Source organism: Electrophorus electricus, chromosome 9 (assembly GCF_013358815.1).
Source record: "Electrophorus electricus isolate fEleEle1 chromosome 9, fEleEle1.pri, whole genome shotgun sequence".
NCBI classification, from domain to species: domain Eukaryota; kingdom Metazoa; phylum Chordata; class Actinopteri; order Gymnotiformes; family Gymnotidae; genus Electrophorus; species Electrophorus electricus.
The window spans coordinates 20,605,565-20,630,556 of NC_049543.1; the positions used below are offsets into that span (position 1 = coordinate 20,605,565).

At 38.2% G+C, this 24,992-nt stretch overlaps 3 protein-coding genes across 4 annotated transcripts; all 3 read right to left on the reverse strand.

Annotated features, from left to right (window-relative positions):
* Nucleotides 1-8,732: 8,732 nt before the first annotated feature.
* On the reverse strand, nt 8,733-10,762 carry si:ch211-145b13.5 (Kv channel-interacting protein 4). The gene is made up of 6 exons (XM_035529560.1): nt 10,465-10,762; nt 10,300-10,369; nt 9,793-9,863; nt 9,416-9,616; nt 9,188-9,259; nt 8,733-8,780 (listed from the first exon to the last, which is right to left on the reverse strand). The coding sequence occupies exons 1-6, from the start codon at nt 10,627-10,629 to the stop codon at nt 8,733-8,735; spliced, it is 627 nt and encodes a 208-aa protein (XP_035385453.1). The 5' UTR covers nt 10,630-10,762.
* Nucleotides 10,763-14,852: 4,090 nt separating this feature from the next.
* Nucleotides 14,853-19,705, reverse strand: LOC113583863 (ecto-ADP-ribosyltransferase 5-like). Of its 2 annotated transcripts, none has more exons than XM_027020440.2 (4): nt 18,143-19,705; nt 17,459-17,541; nt 16,187-16,905; nt 14,853-15,861 (listed from the first exon to the last, which is right to left on the reverse strand). In XM_027020440.2, exons 1-4 carry the CDS (start codon nt 18,270-18,272, stop codon nt 15,762-15,764), a joined length of 1,032 nt encoding a protein of 343 aa, XP_026876241.2. In that variant the 5' UTR covers nt 18,273-19,705; the 3' UTR covers nt 14,853-15,761. The 2 variants fall into 2 exon arrangements, with proteins under 2 accessions (XP_026876241.2, XP_026876242.2); XM_027020441.2 differs by lacking the exon at nt 18,143-19,705 and adding an exon at nt 17,721-17,823.
* A 102-nt stretch (nt 19,706-19,807) lies between these two features.
* LOC113583865 (ecto-ADP-ribosyltransferase 5-like) lies at nt 19,808-23,520 on the reverse strand. Its single transcript, XM_035529744.1, has 4 exons — nt 23,039-23,520; nt 22,560-22,643; nt 21,487-22,202; nt 19,808-20,950 (listed from the first exon to the last, which is right to left on the reverse strand). The coding sequence occupies exons 1-4, from the start codon at nt 23,039-23,041 to the stop codon at nt 20,851-20,853; spliced, it is 903 nt and encodes a 300-aa protein (XP_035385637.1). The 5' UTR covers nt 23,042-23,520; the 3' UTR covers nt 19,808-20,850.
* Between the last annotated feature and the right edge of the window lie 1,472 nt (nt 23,521-24,992).

Below are 24,992 nucleotides of genomic sequence, written 5' to 3' on the forward strand. Positions count from 1 at the left end.
AGGATATTAAACTGTGAATATGATAATCTGAACTGAGTAATCAGAAGCATATTGAATAAATTGTCATATATAACAACATCAAATGCCTTAGAAGACAAAAACAGCATGTTACCATCAGCTGTCTCTACATTATTTTTATTTATTTGAACCATGACCTTAACGCAACTGCACACCTGTTCTCTAAAGAGATATCTAGTCTTTGCAATGTGTCTTTGATATGTAAGCATCTGGGTAATGCACACCCCCTCTTTGCTGGCAATCAGTCATACCACTATGGTTTCAGCAACATGACTCATTTCCTTGAGCTAATGGAAAATTAATAACATGATCAATCATAGTCTGGTCTGCTCTCTGAGTGATACCCATTCTTAGGCCCAAGCTTCCATACGATGATCCTGATTGGCCAACTGCATATGAACACTTTATCAATATTCAGCTGTATTTTAGCAAATTGAACATGCCAATGCTTGTGTTACTACTCACATTTTCTGGATCTGCCATGACCACATGCTCTGCTAGCCCAAACAGGGAGCAGTCTAATATTTCCTCAGAATGGTATGTAATGTGCCATGGCAATGTGGAATAGACAGTGGTCCACCCAGCAAGCAGGTCATTAATCCACAAATACAGGAGATATGGTGAACATTTCATCTGCTGTTAAAGAGCACATATTTATTATTGGCATCCATAAAACAAATGCTAATCTGCAGTGATTTCTGTGTTATACTAGTAGGCCATGGTCCAGCTGTGCTGCAGCATTCCAGCATTTTCCTCTTTTTCATTATATATGATAAGCTATTATGAAAAACATTTATTGTACAATAGCAGTCAAGCATGGGTGCATATTAAAACTTAAATGTAAACATTAAGTATAAATCTTTGTGTTTATGCTTAAAACACATAGTTATTGCAAAAAGCTGTGCATTCTTTAACTAGGTTCAATTAGCAATACCATGACACAATATTTTGGGAGAGCAAAAGAAAAAGTACCACTTACATAAAGTGTTACATGAGGGTGTCTTAGAAGGTAGCCAAGAAAGGACAGATGTGTCAGTAGGCCCAGAGAAGTGATCCTCTATCCTCTTTCCAAATGCAACACATGAAGAAATACCCACTCATAAAAAGGTCCACAACACCTTGTTAGGCTTGTCTCATCAATTAAAATATAAGATGTATGTTACAGCAATTTTGTTTACAGCATTTGGGAGAAGTTCTTTTCCAGAGAAACTTACAGAAGTGCTTTATAGTTTTTAGCAAAACGTATCCTTAAGCATATGTTAGTGTCAACAATACTATCAGGCTAAAACCCTGGCTAAACCAGGAGATAAGGCAGTAAATGTTTTTGGTAGTGCATATTTAAGTGCTTAGTGAAAAGGCAACTCTTCAGTTTTCATTTAAAGGCAGTGACTGCCTCAGCTGTACACACAGCCAGGGGAAGTTCTTTACCAAGCATGTTTACTGGAATTGTTATAGTAGACCAATATCTATAAAACAGGCAAATGTCACAAACCTGCTTGTAAACGTCACTACTTTTTGTAACTTTCAGACCCTGCGTTCAACATTTTTTTAAAGAGCTGCTTTTTATTTTGGCGCCCTCTACTGATGAATGCCAGGAAGTGCTGAATGCCAAAGGTAAACAAGTCACCGCAGGCTCCAAAGAACGGACTCCGGACGTAATTTTGACTTAGTTTAGGCTGCAAATCCATGTTCAATTGAAAAGGTGACTCTCGTTTTATGGTTTTGTCCAAGTCCATGTCACGCAGCCTCAGACGTTTTAAGAAATTGCAAGATATGTCGAGTTATTCTCCATACGTGCGTGGTCTATAGGCACTTTACACCACCTACTGGTCGACTGGTAGTAATCAGGTGCAGAGAATAAAAGAACCGTTGTTACAAGAACCAAGTTTTTCCATGCAAGAGAGCAATGATATTCTGATATGAAATAATACGACATTGTATCCTTTGGCAAGAACCTGGACGTTATATCTTCTAGATGTATTAATACCAAAAAACGCATTATTATCAAAGTTAAATTAATTTACATTTTAAAATGTACATTATTTTTTTACCAATCAGACTTCTTTCCATAAGCTAAATTAAAATGCCCTTTAAATATTTCAAATACAAAGGCTTGGCCAATTAGGATTTTTTCCACCACTTTGAACCAGAAGACTTGAGTTGCCCCTTCTGTCCACTTTATCTTAAACATGCAACACACCTTCTCAAACTGAACTTGCTAGCACTCAGAATACATATTTTGAATACATATAGTGATACCTTGCATTGCACATGTGCGCGCGCACACACACACACACACACACACACACACACACACACACACACACACACACACACACACACACACACACACACACATGTGGCATGGTTAATGACTGGCCTGTGTTATTTCAAATGAAACTAAGAGACTGGTTTATATTGTTTAGATTGGCCAGATCAAATGAATGCCTTGATTCATCAAAACACTCACAGGATACATTTCTAGAACATCTGAGATTGGTCAGGGTGCTCATATGACACAATAAAAAAGTATTTTGAATAAGGTGACTTATTTGCCAAATGCAGCCTTATGTGAGATTGGTATTGCAAAGACAGGTACTGCTATGATAACATAAACAATTTATTGTTCAGCCTTATCTTAAAGCAACAAATGTTTATGGTTACAGGCAGTCTGCCAGTCAATTTAAATACAACACCATCACCCGTTCTAAGAGTAAATTAACAGCTAATAAAAGAGAACTGGGGTTGAATTACAAGAGGTCATAGTTATGAGTGTTTTGTATCCAGCTAAAAGCCAGGATTAACATGTACAATTTTGGCCCCAGTGAGACCAGTGAGACACATTTGTACATCAGCAAAAACATTTCAGCTGAATTCATACACACAGACTCATATGGCTTCTTCTGCTGCCTTTTATGGGAACCACTTGACTTTCCAAAAATACACTGCAGTTAATTTTTGATGATGACACTATCTAAGATTTGGGAATACAAATTGTAGCATAATAGATCTTTCTAATCATGTCAGCCACATTCAGAAAGAGACTGAAATTATAATACATGCATCAGAAATTTGATCCATAACTGCTGCTTTGGAAAAACCATGCAGTAACTCTGCATTCAGATGAGCATATGATGTCGACGTGTAAACATGAGCGTTTAACTGAACAAGTCTGCAGGGACAGAGCTCGAAAGAATGGAAGTGCCACAACTGGGGTGACCATTCTGTTCTGCAGCCTGACCCATGAACACTGTTCCTGGGGTCAACACTGTCACACCATTGCTGTTTTGCAATAAAGACGATACACAACACACATGCAGTGATATCTAATAAATCTTTCAAAAGCTTCACATGTTCCTTTAGGGATGGGTGGGGGGTGTTATTACTCTAACACTGATAAGTTCAATATGTGTGATTTCAAATAATAGTTATTACTGTACCATTGATTAAGTTCTAAAGCTATGGTATGTCCTACTGAAAGAGCTGCTATGTCTCGGAACATCCTAAAAAAACTTTTAATTAACTAATACTCTATCTAACCATTACAAGACTGTCAGATAAAGCATTAGCTTGTGTTCATAACATACTGTTTGTCTCTGGTTAACTTAAGCTTCAATACAGTGATTATAGTGTGTGCAGGAACCTTTCTAGGGCTGTAAGGCAAACATGCACAGTGTGTCTAAACACAGTGATGTACTCAGACCTAACTGGTCTAATAAATTAGTGTGCAATTATCCATCTGCCGACGATTATAGAGTATCACTATGGCCTCACAATGTTCCAGCAGTAACACCAATCCTAGCTCTATATTTAGTTCTAAACTTAAGATAACGTATTATTGTATTATTATTATTATTATTATACACATTATATTATACACATTATTGATGTATTTCAAAAATAATTCCAACAATAAAAAGACCAACTGGAGAAGTACTGTGTGACATTGTTTAAGCAGTGAAATAAAGTAATCATTGTTTAAATAGTGAAGCAATTAAGTAATGTATATCATTGTTTATTGAAGTAACTAAGTAATGTGAGACATTATTTAGGTAGTGAATTAAGTAATGCATGACATTAAGTAGTGACTGAAGTAAGCAATGCATGACATTAAGTAGTGCACTCATCCATGCAAACATGAATTGGTCAATGTTCCCCACAAAAGTTTGACTCAACCCACTCTGAAAACAATAAACCTCAGTGCAGTGCACCTTATTGTAATCTACAATAAGAAATAAAATTGTAAAATAAAAACAAAATAAAGTAAAAACAAAAAAAAACATAGGAGCTATATGAGATCATGTCATGCTTTAAGCAATCCCCCTTACCTGAGATATTAGGTCAGCTCAAGGGATTCTTGCTGTCTCCTGGAAGAGTGTGCAGGCTCTGTGCGATGCTAAGAGGCTCATACCACCCACAATTTGAGCTGTTCTCATTCTCTCAGGCAGAAAGCCTATCATAGAGTCTGTGTACTGATAAAGGGTGAGGGGTGAGTCACAAAAAAAGGCAGAGAGAAAAGAAAGATTAAAAAAGTCAGAAAGAAACAAAGCCAGGAGGACAGGCATTGGGTTAAGGACCACGGTGCTCATCTGAAACCGACAATCTGTTTCACAGCTTTTTAGGTTTTATTTATCAGTGGATTCTTGATTATTGAGAATCCAAGTAGTCTAATGCTAACATAGCAAATTGAGTAGTATTAAAAACTGGCAGTGTCTGCAGGGTTCACATTATTTTAAAACAAAACAAGCAGAATTTTCCATTTTTAAAAAAATATTAAATTAAGCCAAATAGAAGGGACGGAGTATTTATCAGTAATGGAATGTCCCATAGCGGTTTGTGGCCTGAGAAATGCCATCCTTTTCCCAAGAGGTCCTAATGACAGGACTACCATCTGGATGTCTAGGTCCAAAAGCAGCTCAATAATACATCAAAGGCAAAATGCACTTATTGTATCTTTAAATGTAAATCAAGGAGGCCTTAATATATCAAATTTGTAGTGTTTGTAGTATATAGTTAATAACACATTAACTGTCTGGAAGCATGCCCTAACCACATCCTTAAGAGTTTTCTGTGCTAGGGTTGCCATTTTTTCTTGTCATCACCATAGATATTTCATACCAAAGCTTCACCTAAAAAATTATAGGAAACTAATAACTGCTCATAAGAAACATCCGTGGAGGTGATGTTGGTATACATAATGTATAAAACTACACACTCTAGCAGCATTGCATGAGGTTTTCTAGCATTTTATTAGCTAATGAGTTAAAGAAATGCTACCCAATGCAAATATGAAGCACAATGCAGATCTTGTTAGTAATGAAAACCAGTTAGCATGACTTTATTACCAGCAATGTAAATGCCTTCATTATTCCCTATAATTAGTATTATTAAATGATGCAAGAACATAAGGCCTCACAGCTACTTAAAAAGCCGCATCTGTCGAATTGAAATCACACTGATGGTTAATAATAATTTATAATACATTATTATAATTAGGTCTAACTGTAGCCATCTCATTTCTAATTACATATAAACAATCACTCAGAAATGTAAGCCGTGACCCAAAATACGCCAAAGAAGGGTTGTGTGTGTGCACAGATGCGTGTGCATGTAAACTCATTACTCCATTAGAGAGGGAACTCCCTGGATACTGATTGCCATTTTTAAATATATGTGAACTTATTAGGTCATCCCATGTTATTCTTCGGCTAAATACCGTTGTCTCCGGGTTACTGCCAGTTAACGAGCTGATTGCTGTCGGTTGTCCGTTTAAATGCTGGGGGTGGGGGAAAGGGGGTTCACTTAGTTGCATTAGACCCGAGCTTGAGTAACAACTCAGGGCTGAAGACTATAAAATGGAGGAAGAAGGGGAACCCTGATACTATCAAATCCACGGTGGAACAGTGGCGGAGACAAGTATCTGAAAAGATTTCTGGAACATTTTTTTTTCTGATTACAAAATTACTGGCTGACTATTGGCATGGATTACACACTGGGCCAAACTGTACAGGTGTGTGCCCTCCTCTACTATGGTCTCATCCTCTAAAATCCTTTCAAAAGGATTTAGGGAAAAAAAAGTGAAAATCCAGAGAGTATTACAAAAAACTACTCTGGATTCAGGCAAGCATTTTCCCCCCTGAGGTAATGCCAGGTTTAATGTGTGAGCACATTTGAGTGAGCACATGTTTTTAACTTTTGCCTGAAATCTATTCAGACAGGAAGCCATGACTACAGCACCATCATTATGTTTGAACCATAAGTATTTCTTTGTAAACGTAGCCCTGTATATGTTCATCAAAAAACATCAAAGATAAACTGCACCTCTCACCATCCTCAAACATCACTCAGTCCACCAAATTACACCTGAATTTGGCCTGCTGTACCTACAGGCCAAACTATCACAGACAATTGTGCATGGCAGGAAATGTCAGCTGTCTCATGTATTGACCATGAAGAAAGGAACAGTTAGAACTTCTGTCTTTGAATTCATTAAGGACAGTGGCTGTAATGGCAGAAAGCCAGCTCTTTATGACCAATCAGTGAAATGACATCAGTTAAGTGGTTCAGACAGACCTTGGCTTTTTTCTTTATGCTTAGCCACCTGAATGCACAGACCATCAGTCATCCAGTTGTCAAAAGACTTCAGGCTAACATCTGCCATTTTACATCTGCCATTTTGCAACTGATAGATAACTGGCTAGATTGTCTCTATATGACCTAGTTTAAGACATCTTTTACTAAAGTAAAATGAAAGGAAGTAAACTCTATATTTACAGTTTCATTAACAGTTTGTAATGGTATATCAAATAACAGAAAATGAGCAGCTGCTTATGTTTCAACACTTCACCTGCCAACACTCCATATACCCTGAACTTTAGTTCCTCTGATGCAGATGTATAAATTTTAAATGCTGTCAGCTGTGTTCATTGCTATGGCATTTAAAAGAGTTTCAACCCCTTTGAGAGTTCTCATACAGGAGCCTGTCTTCCGGGCAGTACAAAATCAAACCTACTGTCCAATAAATGCAGATGTTTTTCAATGCAAAAAGAGGTCTCAACAGTTTTATTAATTGTATTCAAAATGACATACTACTCTCTGTTGTGGCAGTACTACAGTAGGTTTACATAATTCATAGGAGCACTCCAATTGCTCTAGTAGTTCCCTATGGACTACACAAGGAATTGTCATTTTAAGGGAGATTCCAATCCACAGTGAGTGAAATTGTTCAGTTTGATCAATCATGCCGGGTCTTGTCAAGATATTCTGACAAGTTGATCCTGTTGGCTGGCTAATTATCGGAGAGCAGCAAACAATGAGGAATATGTCAGAGTTCACTTACGTACTTGTGTGTGTATGTAATATTCAATAAATATTTGTTGAAAAATGTCAGTGATGTGGAAGTAACCTGTTGTTGCCAAATCATCCAGAAAGCAAATTAATTTGTTGACTTTTACGTAGTAAGCAATAGCTAATAGTTATCCTGAGATAAAAATTGTCTGTAGAAGCTGTTTAGCTAACTTCAACCAGATATTAGTTTTAGATGCAAAAGATAATGTCAACGTTGTATAGATATCATTCCATCTGTACACATTAGAAAACAAAGGAAATGTCTAATTGCCTAGCTGTGCAGACAAACAAACAACAACAACCAACACAACAGGCATGTCTTTTGTGTGATGATATTGCAGAGCCTTCCAAATGAAGGGCTTTACTCAACCGCAGGTCCCTTGACCCGTAATCACATGATTAGCATGTGGGACCCTGTGGAATGGAATGCTGCTCATTATGACAGTTACTCCTCAGAGTGGTAAAGTGGACAGTGAGAGACAGATGAATGTGTAGCAAAATTAATAATAATAATTTATTCACGCTATAGAAAGTTTACAGACTTCACCTGCTGTTCAATGTTAGCAGTTGCTAACTGCAGGTAATTTACCTGAATGGCTTTTAGCTTATTAGCTGCTGGTTAGCTTCAGCTATTTTGAGGAAGAAGAGGAGGTACTTAATTATTCATCATGGGGAAACTAAGCTTCTGGGTCTCATCTATCCATGGTAGTGAACACACATAAACACACTAGAGGCTGTGAGCATACATACCTGGAACTGTGGGCTGCCACTAGCCCAAAATATTAATTGGGAATAAGACAGTTAAAGGTGTAAAAAGCCATTTTTACCACCAAAAGTAATAAACCTTATTTCTGAAAGTGGTTATTTATTCATTTTACATTTTTCCCTATAAAGGGCAGCTCACATGAGATGAATCAATTTGCCTTGTAGTCCTCAAATGAACCAGTTTATGCTGCACTTATATTGGCCCTTCCCTGATGTGAAGAAGAATCACTGGAAAAATGACTTATTTCTCTGACAAATTTACAAAGCTTTTTTGTCAGTTAAATGGTGCTGGGCTTCCTGTGTAATCTTATGTATATCTGATGTATGTCTGACTGTAATGTGTGAAAGAAAGAAATGCATGAATAAAACAGGTTGATACAGTTTTACTGGTTTTAATATGTATGTTCTCAAGTCCATTCCTATTGTGACATCTTGCCACACAGAGGAACAGCATGTACTGTTGCGTTCATGTCTCTGTTAAGCACCGAAAGGCGTCAGATGGCTAATTAGTAGAGCAGACAGCCGAAAGCAGCCTTCACAATCCAAAGAGCAGCCATAGTACCTTCGCAGGGATCAGCGTCTGTAGAATAGCAAAACTGCCTCTAGATGGTGCCCTCAAAAAGCCGTATAGACTGCATTATATTGTCATCCTGGTAAAAAAGAAGAAACCTTTTTCATCACAGAGCCACGGGTATAAGTAAATTAAATGTTAATAAGGGTGGCCAATAGCTGAATCAGCTCAATCAGCTGATATGAGTCGGGTTACTTTTTGGCAGGCATCAATAAATTCATCAACAATAACTACGCCATCCTGGTTTCTGTCCATTTTCTGTGGAGGCAAAATGCATCTTCAGATTGCTTTGTTTGATGCATATTTTTCCCCTTAATGTCATGTGTATATTGTGTTACATTTCATATCATTTAATATCATGTGTACACTTGTCCATTAAAATGTCACCATGTTATTAAAAAGCTTTTTAAAAAGTATATACAGATGAAGTTTCATGTGGGAAAAGAAACTTAGCTGAAAGAAAATGTCCACATGTTGCTGGGGCACCTGCTCCTTCAGACCTGGTTGAATACTTTCCCCCCTCATGGCATAAATGGCTTTCATTATAGCCAGAATTTCCTGGAAGACATGACAAAAATGCACAAATTATACATAAAACTGCTTGTTAATGAACCTGCTAAATATTTATTTTACTGTATGAGGCTGTTACACACGAATGTAGGTCAGCTGCTTTCAATTAATTGATGGAAAGTGTGGTAGTAGTTTTATGTGTACCCATACAGTTTTCATACGAAACCAACTAAAACCAGCTTTATTGAAGGAGAGAGGGACTGCATTAATATTAATGTGACTTCTAGAGCTGCACAGCTCCCTGGTGATGTGCCCATCTTTGTTGAGGTCATACAGGTTGAAGGTCCAGATCAGCTTCTCATCAGTGGAACCCCAGAGCAGGACCGACAGACCCCTCGCGTACTCCTGCGAGACTCACAGCGATGAGCACGGCATGAGCACCATAGGCACCATCCCCCACCCTGCTATATGCATACGCTACATATCCAATTACACACCTCTTCCATCAGCCCATTCCAAATCTGTGTCTGCACGATTCAAGCAGAGCCATGGTGCATTCAGGAAACCCCAAACATTCTTACCTCAAAAGTGATGGAGCTGTCCTGGTCGGTATCAAATGCTTTGAAGATAAAGTGTGCATATTTTGATGAATCTGAAAGAAACCATGCATATTGTTTCATTTTATATCTAGACTATTTTTAGAAGTTGAAAAAAAGTGCAACACTTTGCAGAACATGATTATGCCTTTTTAGTTGTTAAATTTAATATTAAAAATAAGTAAACAAAAGTGTGCAATGCATAAAACATTAGACAAATGGTCATCTTTCACCATTTTATCATGTTTTATTTAATAAACCACAGAATGCTATTTTACCAATTTTGTTTATGAAAATTGCTTCCCTGGTAGGATAAGAGAAATTTCCAAATTGTACCATAAGAGGGCATCACTGCAGTGTCATCAATGCAAGGGAGCATAAGTTTCTACAGCAAACATTCTATATTATTTAAATCCATACTTGATAACCACTAACATTTAAATATATATCAAATGTAGTTAGAAAAAGATTAAAACGTGTAAACGCGCCTGCCTCCTCCAGGGAAAAACTGCACATAAATGCTTTTAAATGTGTCTTCATTCACAATTCCACTGGGACACCCCTGACCAAAATAAACACATTTTAACATTTAAAATACAAAGAACCAACATATCTAAAGATAATCATTGATGCAGGTACAGGAAACAGAAGCCTCACTGTTTTGAAGCCCCTGTATAGAATCTGTAGCTCCTCCATAGTGAAGTGGTTCTGGTTGTGTAGTTGCTTCGGACTTTCTGGACAGTGATGCTCTGCAGTTCCACCCTGCTCGTCATCTTTGTTTTCTGCAGTACAGCAGTGGATACAATCGGGGCAGAACTGCATAACAATACACAATTGCTACTTGGCTAGATCAAGTTCAGTTCACCATGAGGTTTGAATGGTATGGCACATCACCCTTGGAACCACCAGTGCCTAGGTTACTCTCTCATTAGATAGTTTATAAAGAAAACTAATAATTCAGATATTAAAAAAAAAAACAAAAAAAAAAAAAAAAAACATTATTTAAAAAAACATTTTATTAATTTTATTTTATAAATCAATTTACATTCTTCAGTAGGTTTCACATGAGTCTTAACATGAACATCTGTAGACCACCTGTGGATAACCATTTGCATAAATCAGTATTTAATTTTTAAATAGTTCAACAAACCCACACTGAGGGGAAAAGATCACATGACTAGAAACGTGAGAGTAATGCCAGGTGATACACAGGCGTCTCAAGATCCTCCCTGATAGAAGTAGTTACTCGGCTGGGGAGTACACTTCAGCAGGATCTGTAATTAAGACCATTGGTCCTTACATACACATTTGCCTTTTAATTATGAAGGGAGGTGGGTATTTTTTATGGCTCTTTCTGAGCACAGGTGCGTTTATATTTCCGGCGGCTAATGTGTAAATAATGAATAATGTTACCAGTTTAAATAATTCAGCTTTTCAGGTAAGTGATATAGGATGTTGATAACATATATAAAAGAGTCAGATTGTCTAAGCTCACTCCCAAATCACTCCCAAATTCATTTTATCATCTGTCAATAACTAACACAATTACACAATTCTCAGCTGATAGTTATTATTCAAGAATACATTACTTAAAGATAATAATTTAAAAATGTTTTTTTTTTTTTTTAAATATCTGAGAAGTCCCTGTAAGAAAAAGAAATATCTGAACAGCCTGTCTTCAGCCTGAAGAACCACCCTAGGGCTGAATTCTTCATTTCCTGGTAGATTCTGGGGGTCTTTTAGGATCAGGACTGTCTGGCCTTCAGTTAATCATTTGGGGGGTTCCATCCATTAGCAGTTGGTTCATTAGTGGTGCCAGGTGCTCAAGGAGTGCAGTCAGCTTCTTCAGCCAGTTAGTCATGGACCATGTCAAGGCGGAAATTATGTCACTTCTCAGGTACCTTCAGGTGCCTTATGGTGCCTTTCTGCATTTCTGATAGTTGGTTGACTTCTCTCCATGTGGCCGTTATCTTGGCCTCCAACCTCCTTCTCCTTGGAGGTCATACTGCTCCTTAATGATGGTGTTCATCTTGTAGCCAAGCATCTCAAGTTGCTGTCGCATATGTGAGCTTGTTGGTTTCGGTGATAGTCACAGTAGGGATTGTCTTTAGTATTGAGTATCTCAAGTTTCAAGTTTGGTTTATTTGTCACATACATAGTCATACACAGTATAACTTGCAGTGAAATGGTTTGAGAGGGCTCTGTCCAAACAGGAGAAAAAAACGGGGGTGTATAGGGGGAAAAAAAATAAATAAATAAATATATATATATATATATATATATATATATACACACACACACACAAATATATTAACAATGTATGTACAATATATGTATAATATGTTTATATACACAATGTACATTGTATATATGGATATGTATGTACGTATGTATAAATGTATGTACACAATGTACAGTTCCAGCTTACAATTGAATATTTACAGTTACATGGTGGTGGTGGTGGTCCCCACAGTTTATCAGTTTCCCTGATTTAGGGCCTGAATGGCCTGTGGGAAGAAGCTCTTCAGTCTCTCTGTCTTGGTCTTCAGGGAGCGAAAGCGCTTCTCAACAGAGAGAAGAGCCTATTGTTGGGATGGGTGGGGTCCTTCACAATCCTCCTAGCCTTGGTCTGGCACTGCTTGCAATATATGGTCTGCAGGTCAAAAAGTTCTGTATGAATGATGCGCTCTGCTGAACACACCACCCTCTGGAGTGCTTGTCTGTCCTGCTCGGTGCAGTTCCCAAACCAGACTGTGATGTTTCCAATGAAGATGCTCTCAATAGTGCAGGTGTAAAGGTTCCACAGCACCTTGGAGGGCAGTCTGAAGTCTCTTAGGCATCTGAGGTGGTAAAGACACTGATGAGCCTTCTTTGCCAGGGATTTGGTGAGCAGGACCAGGACAGGTCCTGCGAGATGTGAACTCCAAGGTACCTGAAACTGTCTATTCTCTCCACCATGGTTCCATTGATCCTCACAGGTTGGTAGTGCCGCTCCTGCTTCTTGCTGCAATCCACGATCAGCTCCTTTGTCTTGCTGATGTTTAGGAGGAAATTATTTTCCTGGCACTAGTTTTCCAGGTGTTTAATCTCCTCCAGGTAGGCCCTCTCATCATTGTCCGAGATCAGGCCCATGACGACGGTATAATCAGCAAACTTGACAATGATGGTGGAGCTGGAAGTAGTTGTGCAGTCGTAGGTGTACAGTGAGTAGAGCTAGAGTAGAGTAGGGCTTAGGACACAACCCTGAGGAGCTCCAGTGCTGAGGGTGAGAGTGGATGAGACACAGTTGCCCACTCATACTGATTGTGGTTTGTCTGTTAGGAAGTTGGAGATCCAGTCGCACAGGGATGCATGCAGTCCTAGACCCTCCAACTCAGTAGTGAGTAGGGAGGGGATGATAGTGTTAAATGCTGAACTGTAGTTGACAAACAGCATTTTAACATAATTACCCCTCCCTTTGTCCAGGTGGGTCAGTGTGGTGTAGAGCAGATGTGCAATTGCATAATCAGTGGAGCGGTTGTGATGGTATGCAAACTGCAGTGGGTCCATGGAGACTGGCAGTGAAAATGTGAAGAAATCTCTGACTAGCTTTTCAAAGCACTTCATCACGACTGATGTGAGGGCAACAGGGCGGTAGTCATTGAGGCCGGAGGGTCGAGGTTTCTTCGGGACGGGAACGATGGTGGAACGCTTGAAGCTGGATGGGACGATACCGAGCATCAAGGAGAGATTGAAGATGTCTGTGAATACCGGGGCTAGCTGGTCTGCGCAGGCTTTGAGGACTGTCCCGCAGATACCGTCTGGTGGCGTATGGTGGGCTCTGCACATGCGCCGTTAGCACCATTTGCGTTGTTGGCGTAAGCGCTGTTAGCATTAGCGGCGCTAGATGTAGCCTCGAAGCGAGCGAAGAATGTGTTCAGCTCGTTCGCCAGCGACTCATCCGCACTCGCTAGTCCGGAGGGTGGGCTCCGTGATCGTCCATGGTCCATGTAATAATAATTTAAACCAATCTACTGACTGACTTCTTTGAAATGACATCACATCAACATTAAACCTTTAATTTGACAAGCATATCACTATAATTCAGAGTTGCTACATAATTCACAATAATGAGGGTAAACAGTTAGAAAGGCTGTTAAAATTGGGAGAGGCTGATAAAACAGGGAGTGATTGTGATGGATTTGGGGGAAAACTGCTCCTCTAAAAACAAATAGCACAGATAGAGAACCCACGAGTGAAAAAAGACTGGACTGACCTGAATATAAAATGTCATCTTCAAGGTCTTTGCCTTTTTCTTACAAATAGACTTGATCTGTTTGTTAATATTACACTGAACCAAGACTGTGTTTACAACATTCAAGAATGTCTTTTTTCAGTTTTCTTGCCGTTTTAAAACTGCACCATGAAGCAGAATATGTTAGGAATGCAAACAAAAATATGAAATTATTTGTGCATTAAGGAGATTACATCATAGCAGAGAGAGAGTTTAAGCCCTCACAAAGCTGGTTTGGCATCTGAACATCTTCAATGTGTCACTCTGAATTCTTGTAAAAGTCTTTCTAGAATAGTTTACATATTATAAGGTTAATATAATACCTTCAGGGTAAGCTTTAACATTTGAACTCAGTTATTTTTGAGGGGCCAACACTTTAGCATTTGTGAGTATTTGAGCTTAATCACACACCTAATTTTAACAAACTCTTGAGAACCTTATGCAGACTACTGAAATTGAATGCAGTCTGGTGTGAGACCTATGTTGAGGCTTACGTGTTTAGTGGTCAGAGTGGAAAGCTGCAATTTTGAACAGATTAAGCCAGAGATGCCTTCGGTCCTTTAGTTTACATGATTACAGTCACCAGCTATCCTTCAGGGATCTAGCTTCCTGTAGAAAATAACTTTATCCATATTAAGCTTTACTCATTATAGACTCCATAGAATGTAGTTGTCTATAAGAATCAGAATCCGGAGCTCCAGATTTGTAATATTGGGGAAAATAGTGTTTCATTCAAGTAAGTAGTGGTTAAAAAAAAACTGGAGACACAAAGTTGGAGGAGGAGGCAGAGATTATTTTGCTGAAAGAATGTAACATGAGACACAGCAGACACAGAGCCAAAACTGACTTCACAAGTAAAGCAGGGCTTTGGCAGGAGACCATACAAAGGGAGGAGAAAGATGAGAAAACCGAAGACCTGGAGCACAGTAATAAAGTGGAGGAAAAGGTGGAGGTCACCTCCACAATTTTCTTCATCCAACACAAAGAGAAGTCAATTAAGCACTTGTTTAATTAAAAGGAAGGAATACTTTGACCAAATATGTGTGGTTTTTAAATAGACTGTGTTGGTAGGAACATCGACACCAGTAGTAATGATATTCATTTTGGTCAGTGTATCCACTGGTATGAAATTTAGAACTGAAGAATGAAACAAAAACAAAAGTGTTCAACACCATATAAACGTTATATTTTAATTAGAATATTCCTTAAATAAATCTGAGTAGTCAAATCACAGTAATCCTCATGTTAACTATAGCAACCTTTTAGACATTACAGGCTCTTTTTACCTATCAGTGAAGACTCAGCATTATTGGTAGTAGTATCTTTAATACTAATTAAGTGTTTAATACAATGCTTTTGGCCAAGAGCAGCACATTCAGATGCAACATACACAACTTATTAATAAACACTTTTTTATTCTTCTAGAAGAAAACCTGATTAGCCACTTGCTTCTGATTGTTAGTAGAGAAAAGTTAGTTTTGTAGCAGTATTGTTGCAGTATTGAAAGGGATCAAAGGACAACTGCATATTCTGTGAGGGCACAGGCACATGATGATGATGATGGTTGCAGAACTAGAGGAGACTTATAGGAGAATTTCTCAATAATAATTTTGCACATTGCAAAAGAGCATTTCTCCAGTTGTTAGCTGGCTCTAACAATGTGTCTAGAAGAGCATGTGTGTCACTGCATCACAGTGAAGTGGTAAAGGCCTAAAATGGTTCCCATCAATGCCAGAACCACTGATCTTAGCACCAGCTTGGATGATCCACCATGGATAGAACTAGAGAGACAAAGTATGAGAGAGAAGTAGATGTTAGAGGCAGGAGCATTAAGAATGATTCCCAGGCTAAACCAAGGCTACTAACACTACAAGGCAACTAAACTAAGGCAACTAAGACTAAGACCAAGCTCTTATTTGATGCTGAGTTCTGAGTTTATTGACAAGTTCTGTAATGGCAGTTTGAAACAACTGGATGGTTGAGCTCAGCATCTTGTTTTCAATTCATTTGCAAAATGATAGAACTGTGAATGGAACTGAAAATGGGGGTAAGCTTTTTAAAAAAATATTTTGTAACAACTGACTATAGTTAATCTCCATGACTTACCTTGGAAAGACGTAGCAGTCATGATTGCTAAGAAACCTTGAGTGTGTTAAAGTGATTATTTTATAACTGGCATCTTCACTTTTAACTTCTTTGATACTCTGCACTACAAAGACCTCTGTTGGAGAAATAAGGTGCTCAATTTCCTCTGAAGTGCATGTGTAGTTCTCAATGTTCACTGCAGAACAGGACGTGATGTTAAACAGAGTGCCTTCCCCTTCCAACTCAACCACTTCAGTCTCAGAACTTTCTTGGATTCTGGCCTGGAGGAACTTTCCGAAGCGTACCTTGGACCCAGTATTTCCACGATATGTCTTAACTGTGCCAAAGTATACACGTGAACACACTGTCCCATTGTTAAGAAGTCGTATGATATCTGTCAATAAGAAGTGAAGGGACTTGAAGGGAAATTCCTTTTCATAGATTGTGATGTTTTTGCCTTTGGTCTGAACCATTTGGTTAAACACCTTTCGGAATTTCGGTTTGGAATTCCCATAAGCTTGGAGAGCAGCCAAGTGATATGGTATTCCGCCATAAATTTGCTTCTCACAAGTTCCACCATGACTCCTCCACATCTCTGCAAAATCTTTATTGGCCTTAATCTCCTCCTGTAACAGGCCATCTGGTTTTATAACAGTCTGCATCATTTTATCACGACACTCCGAGTAGGTGTCATCCACAGCGTCAGGAGACATATCCAGGATTCTCACCTCTGCGGTCACCTGCAGGATAGAATGATGAGCAAAGACAAAGGGATGGTATTATGCAAAACAAAAAGCCAATGGGCACTCAGTCAATCTTTCAGAGGCCATGTTACAGAAGATGCTCAAAAACAAATGTGTAGGAGAATGCAAGAAGGAGATACAATTTGTCTAAGAGACCAGGAGAATCATGAGAAGCAATGTATCAAAATCCAGACTGACTGGAGCATTTCAGTTCGATCTGTAATTCAGTTTTCATTTTAAACTGAAATCAGTGTGTATATACACACATTATGGAAAACAACAAGAAACACTACAAAATGAATATGAATATACCATTCGGGAGTTTATTACAAATCTAGCAAGTTTTTTCTTGTGACAAGTTGCTAAAATAGTCACTGCAACTGGTTATCAGAATTGTTCGTTTGCCTGGAACTAGGATTATCACACAGTTTACAAACATTTACATTTACATACAGCACCGCATAAAAAGAACACACAGCAAAATGGAGATCTAGAATCTTGCACTCGGGAAGAGTGTTACAAATCTTAGTCATTAAAGCAGTGGACTTACGTCGTGAGACACCACAATAAGGAAAAGGCACAGAAACAGTTTCAGACTCAGAGCTCCCATTACAGAACTTGATCCACCCAGCTCTGCCAAGGAAAATCACAGGAATCAAACAGATCTGAAGTTATTAACACATAATGCTGAAAATGGATCCAGATGTGTGGACAGTTCTCATTATTTTACTGTTGAAAGCTCTATGAGCTGGATATTTCTGAACAAGATTTTCCTGTAGTGGTAAAAAAGAAAGATAAAGTTATTTCTAGACCTTCATGTATGATGGCAGTTCAGGAAATGAAAAAGTTGTACAAAAGCAGAAAATTATTTTCAACTTGTGATCACCAGAGGGAGACACTGAACAAAACCTTGGAGGAGGGGAAGCAGCAACTGGGGCTGAGTTTTCTAAAGTAAACAAGTTTTAAATAACATGCTGGCAGCATGTCTGTACTAAGCTAGCACATTTAGCCACTGATTAAGACTATTACTTTGTGAATGTACTAAGTGTTATTCAGTTTTAATGCACACACATGGGGAAAACAGCAATGATATATAACCCCACTGTAGACTATAAGAAATATCTTTATTTAGGTATTTTTAAAATCATTGCATCAACATTAATTGATATAACGAAAATGTGTGATTAGAGTGTTCATAAAATTGGCAATGTTAAAAAGAAGTATCAAAACTTGCCTCTGACTCTGTTCAGGCTTGTGTGTCCAGGAAAAGAACATTTTGTGCACTGCAGCACAATATAAAAGTGTGGGCACTTCTCCAGTAGCTCCCTGGCTCCCACTACTTTATAGGTTGGGGTGACCAGCATTTAAGGGGAAACAGACCACCATAGCTTAAGCTGAGCTTACTTATAGAAAGCTTGTTCAGGACACTACAAAGAATATAACTGAACATATCTTATTAAATATTGGCTTAGGGAGAAGTCCTTGCCCCAATCATTTCCTTAAGGTAACATTTCAGACAGAGAGCTTTCACAATCGTTTTATTCAGGAAATACCCCAGAGAGTTCTGTCAACCTTTGGCTGTGCAGGCCATTTTTCCTATCAGTGAACACCAAGCATTATGAGTGCTGCTGTTAATTATGTGTTGCGATTTCCGTAAGGAGCAGCACACTCATACAAAGCATTCCTTGTTTCATAATATGCACTTTTTTCATTCTTCTTAAAGAAAACTAGATTTAGAGGTATTACAATTGTGTTAGTATAGAAAAGCTACAATTATGTTGTGTTATTTAATGCAATTAAAGTATAACTATATATTCTGCAAAGCCATATACAGTAAGAATCTAGCTTTGGAAATACATGAAATCCTGTCAGAGATTTTCTCAATATGCTTGAGTGTTGTTTGTATTGTACCTCAGTAATCTTATTACAGTTCATATTTATAAGATGTTCACACAAAACCCTTCTTTGACTATTACATTCCTCCTGGTACATCTAAACCTGGCCAAAATCGATGCGTCACTAATAGTATAATATGTTACATGCATTAGGCCTCTGCATATGACAGCTTGCAGTGAAATGAGCAGTCATTGGAAGAGAATTGGGACCCATTACACCATAATACACATAATATATATTGCTCTATGTGTTTTTATATCAACATTAACTAAACATCCAAACTGCTTCAACTTAAGGTCTTACATTTTAAATAATTAAAGGGCTACTAATGACTTTCTCTTGATTAGGCCAAAAGAACCGCTGTAATATGTAACGTGTAACTGCTTTGGCTGGTTTTCTCCAACTATTATCCCTGTTAGATAATTGTGTATTGGACTAAGCTTGTGATATTGTATGTAACTACATATGAATGTGGGTGAGTCACTCCATTAAAGTGCAGAGGGAAACATTCAAAAAGGACCCCATCAGTGCAAGAATCACAGAGCTCAGTTGCAAAGGAGACTTTGCAAACAAAACTGTTTTGTTTTTTTTCCCTTTCCAGTTAGCATATATGTGGTTTGTCATTGTGAAATGTAAGTTGTGTCATATTTAATGTATGATTCTGTTGATTTTTCTTATCATGGCTGAATGTGGCATCTCATTGAGCAAAAGTCATGACCCGCTTTTAACACAGTCCCACTTTGTGGTCATTGTTTTAGTTTGCTTCTGTCAGTGTCACAGAGCTCTATGCCTCTGCACAATATCCATCCTGCCCCGACTCCCATGATGCAGCCACTGAGAACAGTGGTCATTAACATAGAACTCAATGGCAAAATCTATGGAATGCAGAATATGGAGAATCCCTGAATGGAAAATATTATTTAGTTTAATAACAATAGATTAAACCAATAACATTATTAGGTAAATTCAAAAGAGTTAAAAAATATGTACTACTTAAACTGTCAATTGTTAAATCAGAGACGTTTAAAGAGAGACGTTTTTATGAGCATATAAATATTCATTCTAATGACAGAGTTTGAAGTATAGTTGAAGGTATAGTTGGAACATTTTGTTAGCAGAATCTGCCTATTGCAAAAATGTGAAATAGAGGCTCAAAAATAAAATGTTTAAATCAAATTTTTAAAATCCCTTCAAATCAGGGAAACTAATAATCATGAGCTTATCAAAAACAACACACCCTAATTTATAATTAATAAATAATAAACCAACACACCCTAATGTATAATTACAATTCACTATAGTTAATCTCTATGGCTCACCTTGGAAAGAGGTAGCAGTAATGATTGCTAAGAAATCGCAATTGTATTAAAGTTACTATTTTATAATTGTCATAATTTTTTACCATGATACTCTGCACTTTAAAAGCCTCAGTTGCAGAAATAAGAAACAATAATTTTGCACATTGCAAAAGAACATTTCTCCAGTTGTTAGCTGGCTCTCTATGGTATTATGTTTTAGAACATATTTTAGACACACCTTTAGACACACCCTTACACTTACAACAGAACACACAATACCACAATACACACACCCTTATAACATGACACACATGCTTGAGTAAATGCTCTACCTTTTAAGTATCAACTGATGATCTGTCCAAATTTAAGCCTGATATTTTTGGACAGAGAGTTCATATGTAGAAAAAAAATCTATTTCTTCAGAGGCAAAGGACATAATAAAATATATTACAGAAACGTCAGAGTAACAGCATTTTGTACATTTGTATGGCAGATAGTTTGTAGCTGAACACACACTGCTACCCTTCCATTGAACCCTTTCACCAATGTCGACTTTAAGTCAAATGTTTTAGGGTTTCTCAATGCCAGTCCTGGGTTCCCCATGTAAAAACCTGCTGTAATAATGCAACCCAAGAGGTCATTAAGAAATGTAACAATTTCTCCATCTGTTTTGTACTTGCTTTCATTCTTGTTATCTGAATATGTTCATAATTGCATTTGTAATATTGTGTCTAGAAGAGCGTGTGTGTCACTGCATCACAGTGAAGTGGAAAAGGCCTAAAATGGTTCCCATCAATGCCAGAACCTCTGAGCTTAGCACCAGCCTGGATGATCCACCATGGAGAGAACTAGAGAGACAAAGTATGAGAGAGAAGTAGATGTTAGAGGCAGGAGCGTTAAGAATGAGTCCCATGCTAAACCAAGGCTACTAACACTACAAGGCAACTAAACTAAGGCAGCTAAGACCAAGACCAAGGTCTTACTTGATATTGAGTTCTGAGTTTATTGACAAGCTCTGTAATGGCAGGAAGTCCTTTGCTGCTAACAAGACACAAATCCAAAAAGCTTCCATAGTATATGTTGCATGACAAAATCTCAGAATAGGGAATTTTTTATAGGACATGCAGAACAGATTTAATAAAATGACATGTTAATGTCATATTCATAAGTGACATTCTTACCAGAGTTCAGTGTTTCTATGCAAAAATCTGGGCAGAATTAATTTATTCTCAGAGTACAGTTTGAAACAACTGGATGGTTGAGCTCAGCATCTTGTTTTCAATTCATTTGCAAAATTATAGAACTGTGAATGGAACTGAAAATGGGGGTAAGCTTTTTAAAAAATATATTTTGCAACTGACTATAGTTAATCTCCATGGCTTACCTTGGAAAGAAGCAGTCATGATTGCTCTGAAACCTTGAGTGTGTTAAAGTGATTATTTTATAACTGGCGTCTTCATTTTGAACTTCCTTTATACTCTGCACTACAAAGACCTCTGTTGGAGAAATAAGGTGCTCAATTTCCTCTGAAGTACATGTGTAGATCTCAATGTTCACTGCAGAACAGGACGTGATGTTAAACAGAGTGCCTTCCCCTTCTGACTCAATCACTTCCGTCTCAGAGCTGTTCTTGACACTGGCCTGGAGGAACTTTCCGAAGCGCACCTTGGACCCAGTATTTCCACGATATGTCTTAACTGTGCCAAAGTACACATGTGAACACACTGTGCCATTGTTAAGAAGTCGTATGATATCTGTCAATAAGAAGTGAAGGGACTTGAAGGGAAATTCCTTTTCATAAATTGTGATGTTTTTGCCTTTGGTCTGAACCATTTCGTTAAACACCTTTCGGAATTTCGGTTTGGAATTCGCATAAGCCTGGAGAGCAGCCAAGTGATATGATGTTCCCCCATAAATTTGCTTCTCACAAGTTCCACCATGACTTCTCCACATCTCTGCAAAATCTTTATTGGCCTTAATCTCTTCCTGTAACAGGCCACCTGGTTTTGTAACAGTCTGCATCATTTTGTCACGACACTCCGAGTAGGTGCCATCCACAGCGTCGGGAGACATATCCAGGATTCTCACCTCTGCAGACAGCTGCAGAACAGAATGACCAAAGATGCATAATTTTCAGGAAGAAAATGTAAGAGATGAATCAGAATTGCAATATACATGTAGTCAAGCCTTCATCCAGACTCTTCACTCTCCACTAGCTATTGAGATAGACTCACAATGTGATCTCCAGTTCTTGAGCAATGAAGCTAAGGGTTAAAATCTAAGCTATGACATGTTCATCAAAACATTGATCATAATAAAATATCATATTTGAATTAATTCTATGAGACCCTGCATTCTTATCAGAGGACATTTAAATTCTGGAAAGAAAACTGCCAACATTATACAAGAGCGCATATATATAGTTGTTTACGCAGTGAAGAGAAAAAGAGTGCTTACACTCTCTAAGAGCACACCAAAAAATACCAGGAGAAACAGGCTGACACCCTGATGTTCTTTGGTAGTAAGTCCTTTCGCCTTTTCCTAGTCATAACAAGCACAGGAAATAAGCACAATTAAAGTTCTCAAACAGAAACAATGTGAGAAAACAAAGTAGTTTGTACTGTTAATGACAGTTTGCCTAAACAGACATAGCAGTATCATAATAAACAATAAATGTTATGAAAAGCTGTATTTAATAAAAATATATTTGCTTACTAATATAAATCTGATTGCTAATGCCTACTTTCACAAAGTGGATGTGACAAAGTTTGTTTTGAAAATACTTCATCATTAAAAACAAATTACTTAAATATATAGATTTTAAAATTTAAGGAACAACCAGAACTATAACCATGAATTCGCATATAGCTGGTTACTGAGACTTCCCCACAAACAGCAGTGTATATGCAGGGTAGAATGCAAAATAAGTCACTTACCATATTTAAACTGTTTCAGTTCCTCCTGGTGGTAAAGCAAACTGTAAGAAGAGTTGCGGTCTGCAGTACAGCACAGTGGTCTGCAAAAATGCCCACTGAGTTACAGAAAAACATGACAGAAAGCTCCGTTATGGAGTGCCAGGTTCCTGGAATCAAAGCTTCCTCAGGAAGGCAAGAGAGAAACGCAGGAAATCTCCAAATATATCTGGGCTTCTATCATACTATCTGGGCTTGTGAGAAAGGCTGAAAGAATGGCCAAAGCTGGACAAGCTGGAAACATGGGAAGGTGGGGCTGGTGTGTGTCAAAAGAGAGTTAACATGCAGCTATACAGAGGGGTCCTCTGGAATACTGTGTCAGCAATTTGTACAAATTTTGGATTACAGATTTTGCACTGTGTGTCCCCTGTTGTTATTGTTTTTGAAGTTGAATTTTTATTAGAGCTCAGAGTCTTTTCTGAAGAAGGATGCTGGTTTTGCTCAGCTGAGGCAGGCCTGCAGCGAATGCCTAGGATCATTTGCAACTCAGCTGGTGTAATATGTTTTCCTTACATAGTTCCTGAACTTTGGAACAGTGATCCATATAATGTTAGGAAATCCTGAGTGTCGTGGATCGGTTCTTGAAGATGGTACGATTCGTCCCTTTGGTAGCCCTGCCCACTGCATTAGAGATGGCTGACTTACTGTTCCACCAGGTCTTCCGACAATTCGGTCTATCCGAGGACATTGTTTTGGACCAAGGTCCCCAGTTTACATTTCCTTGCTGAAGCCTGTGAAGTAAGGTCCCCTCACGGAGGATGGCGCCCGCTGAGGCCTGCCCCGAGTCAGCGGGGTCAGCCACGGGCCAATGGCCGGTCGGGGCCTTTGGGGGGGGGGGGGGGGTTCTGTCACAGCTGACCAGTCCCCTACAGGGTGAGACACGCACCTGCCAGACCAGGACCATACTATTCACCTTCCCTGCTCACAATCACCTGTCTTTTGACAGGAGACATCTACGTCTCGTTAAACATTACGCGTATTTATACACCTACAGGTTCAGAGGGACAGCACAGCACATTAGCGGTCAAGACCATACGAGCCAACTTGAGACACTACTCCGCTACTGAAAGGCCACTAGACTCGTCATCGCTGCTTTTGATAAAATTAATAATAAAGAACCTGTTGATGGAACTTCGCCTCTCGCTTCCTCTCTGCCGCCTTCATCACACCTACAGGTATTTTTAAATCTAAATTTTTACATTTTTTAAATCAAATACATTTTTCAGCCTGGGCTATACAAAGCCAGTAGGGTCTTTGATTTATTTTATATTTCATTATTTGCAGTAATGTTATTTTAGCAATGTACCTTATCATGTAATCTATTCTGTGTAAAGCACTTAAGATCATTTAAGTTCAGATTTAAGATTATTATAAAGATTCTAATGATGATTATTATTGTAATATATTTATTAGCTCAGCAATGCATATGTAAAATTAACTATGTAAGAACAGGTCCTTTAAATGTAGAAACTGGGGACTATTCCCAAATTCTAGGTACAATTAACTTTTTAGGTGATTTTAAAGGTGTCTGTTTTGTAGACAGAGAGAAAGTGAATCTTATTTTAAGTGTTTACTTTCAATTTAACTGTACACTTTAAGCAAGGCCCTTAACCCTCAATTGCTTGAGTTTTATTAGTCATAATTGTAAGCTGCTTTACATAAAAGCATCAGCTAAATGTAAATATAGCATCAGCTAAAAGTAAATGTAGACAGTAGTTAAACATAACTTTCCCATTGACCTGGATTTGATGAGGATTCCAAAGTACAAACTTGCAGACAGGATCTGCTATGCTCATAGCAAACTTAAATATTATTACGTCTTACTGAACAGAAGTATGTGTGCAATAAGTGTTCTATATCTACATGCGTCTGGTTGTCAATTGATCAAACAAATGGTTTGTCATTAAACATTTGCAGA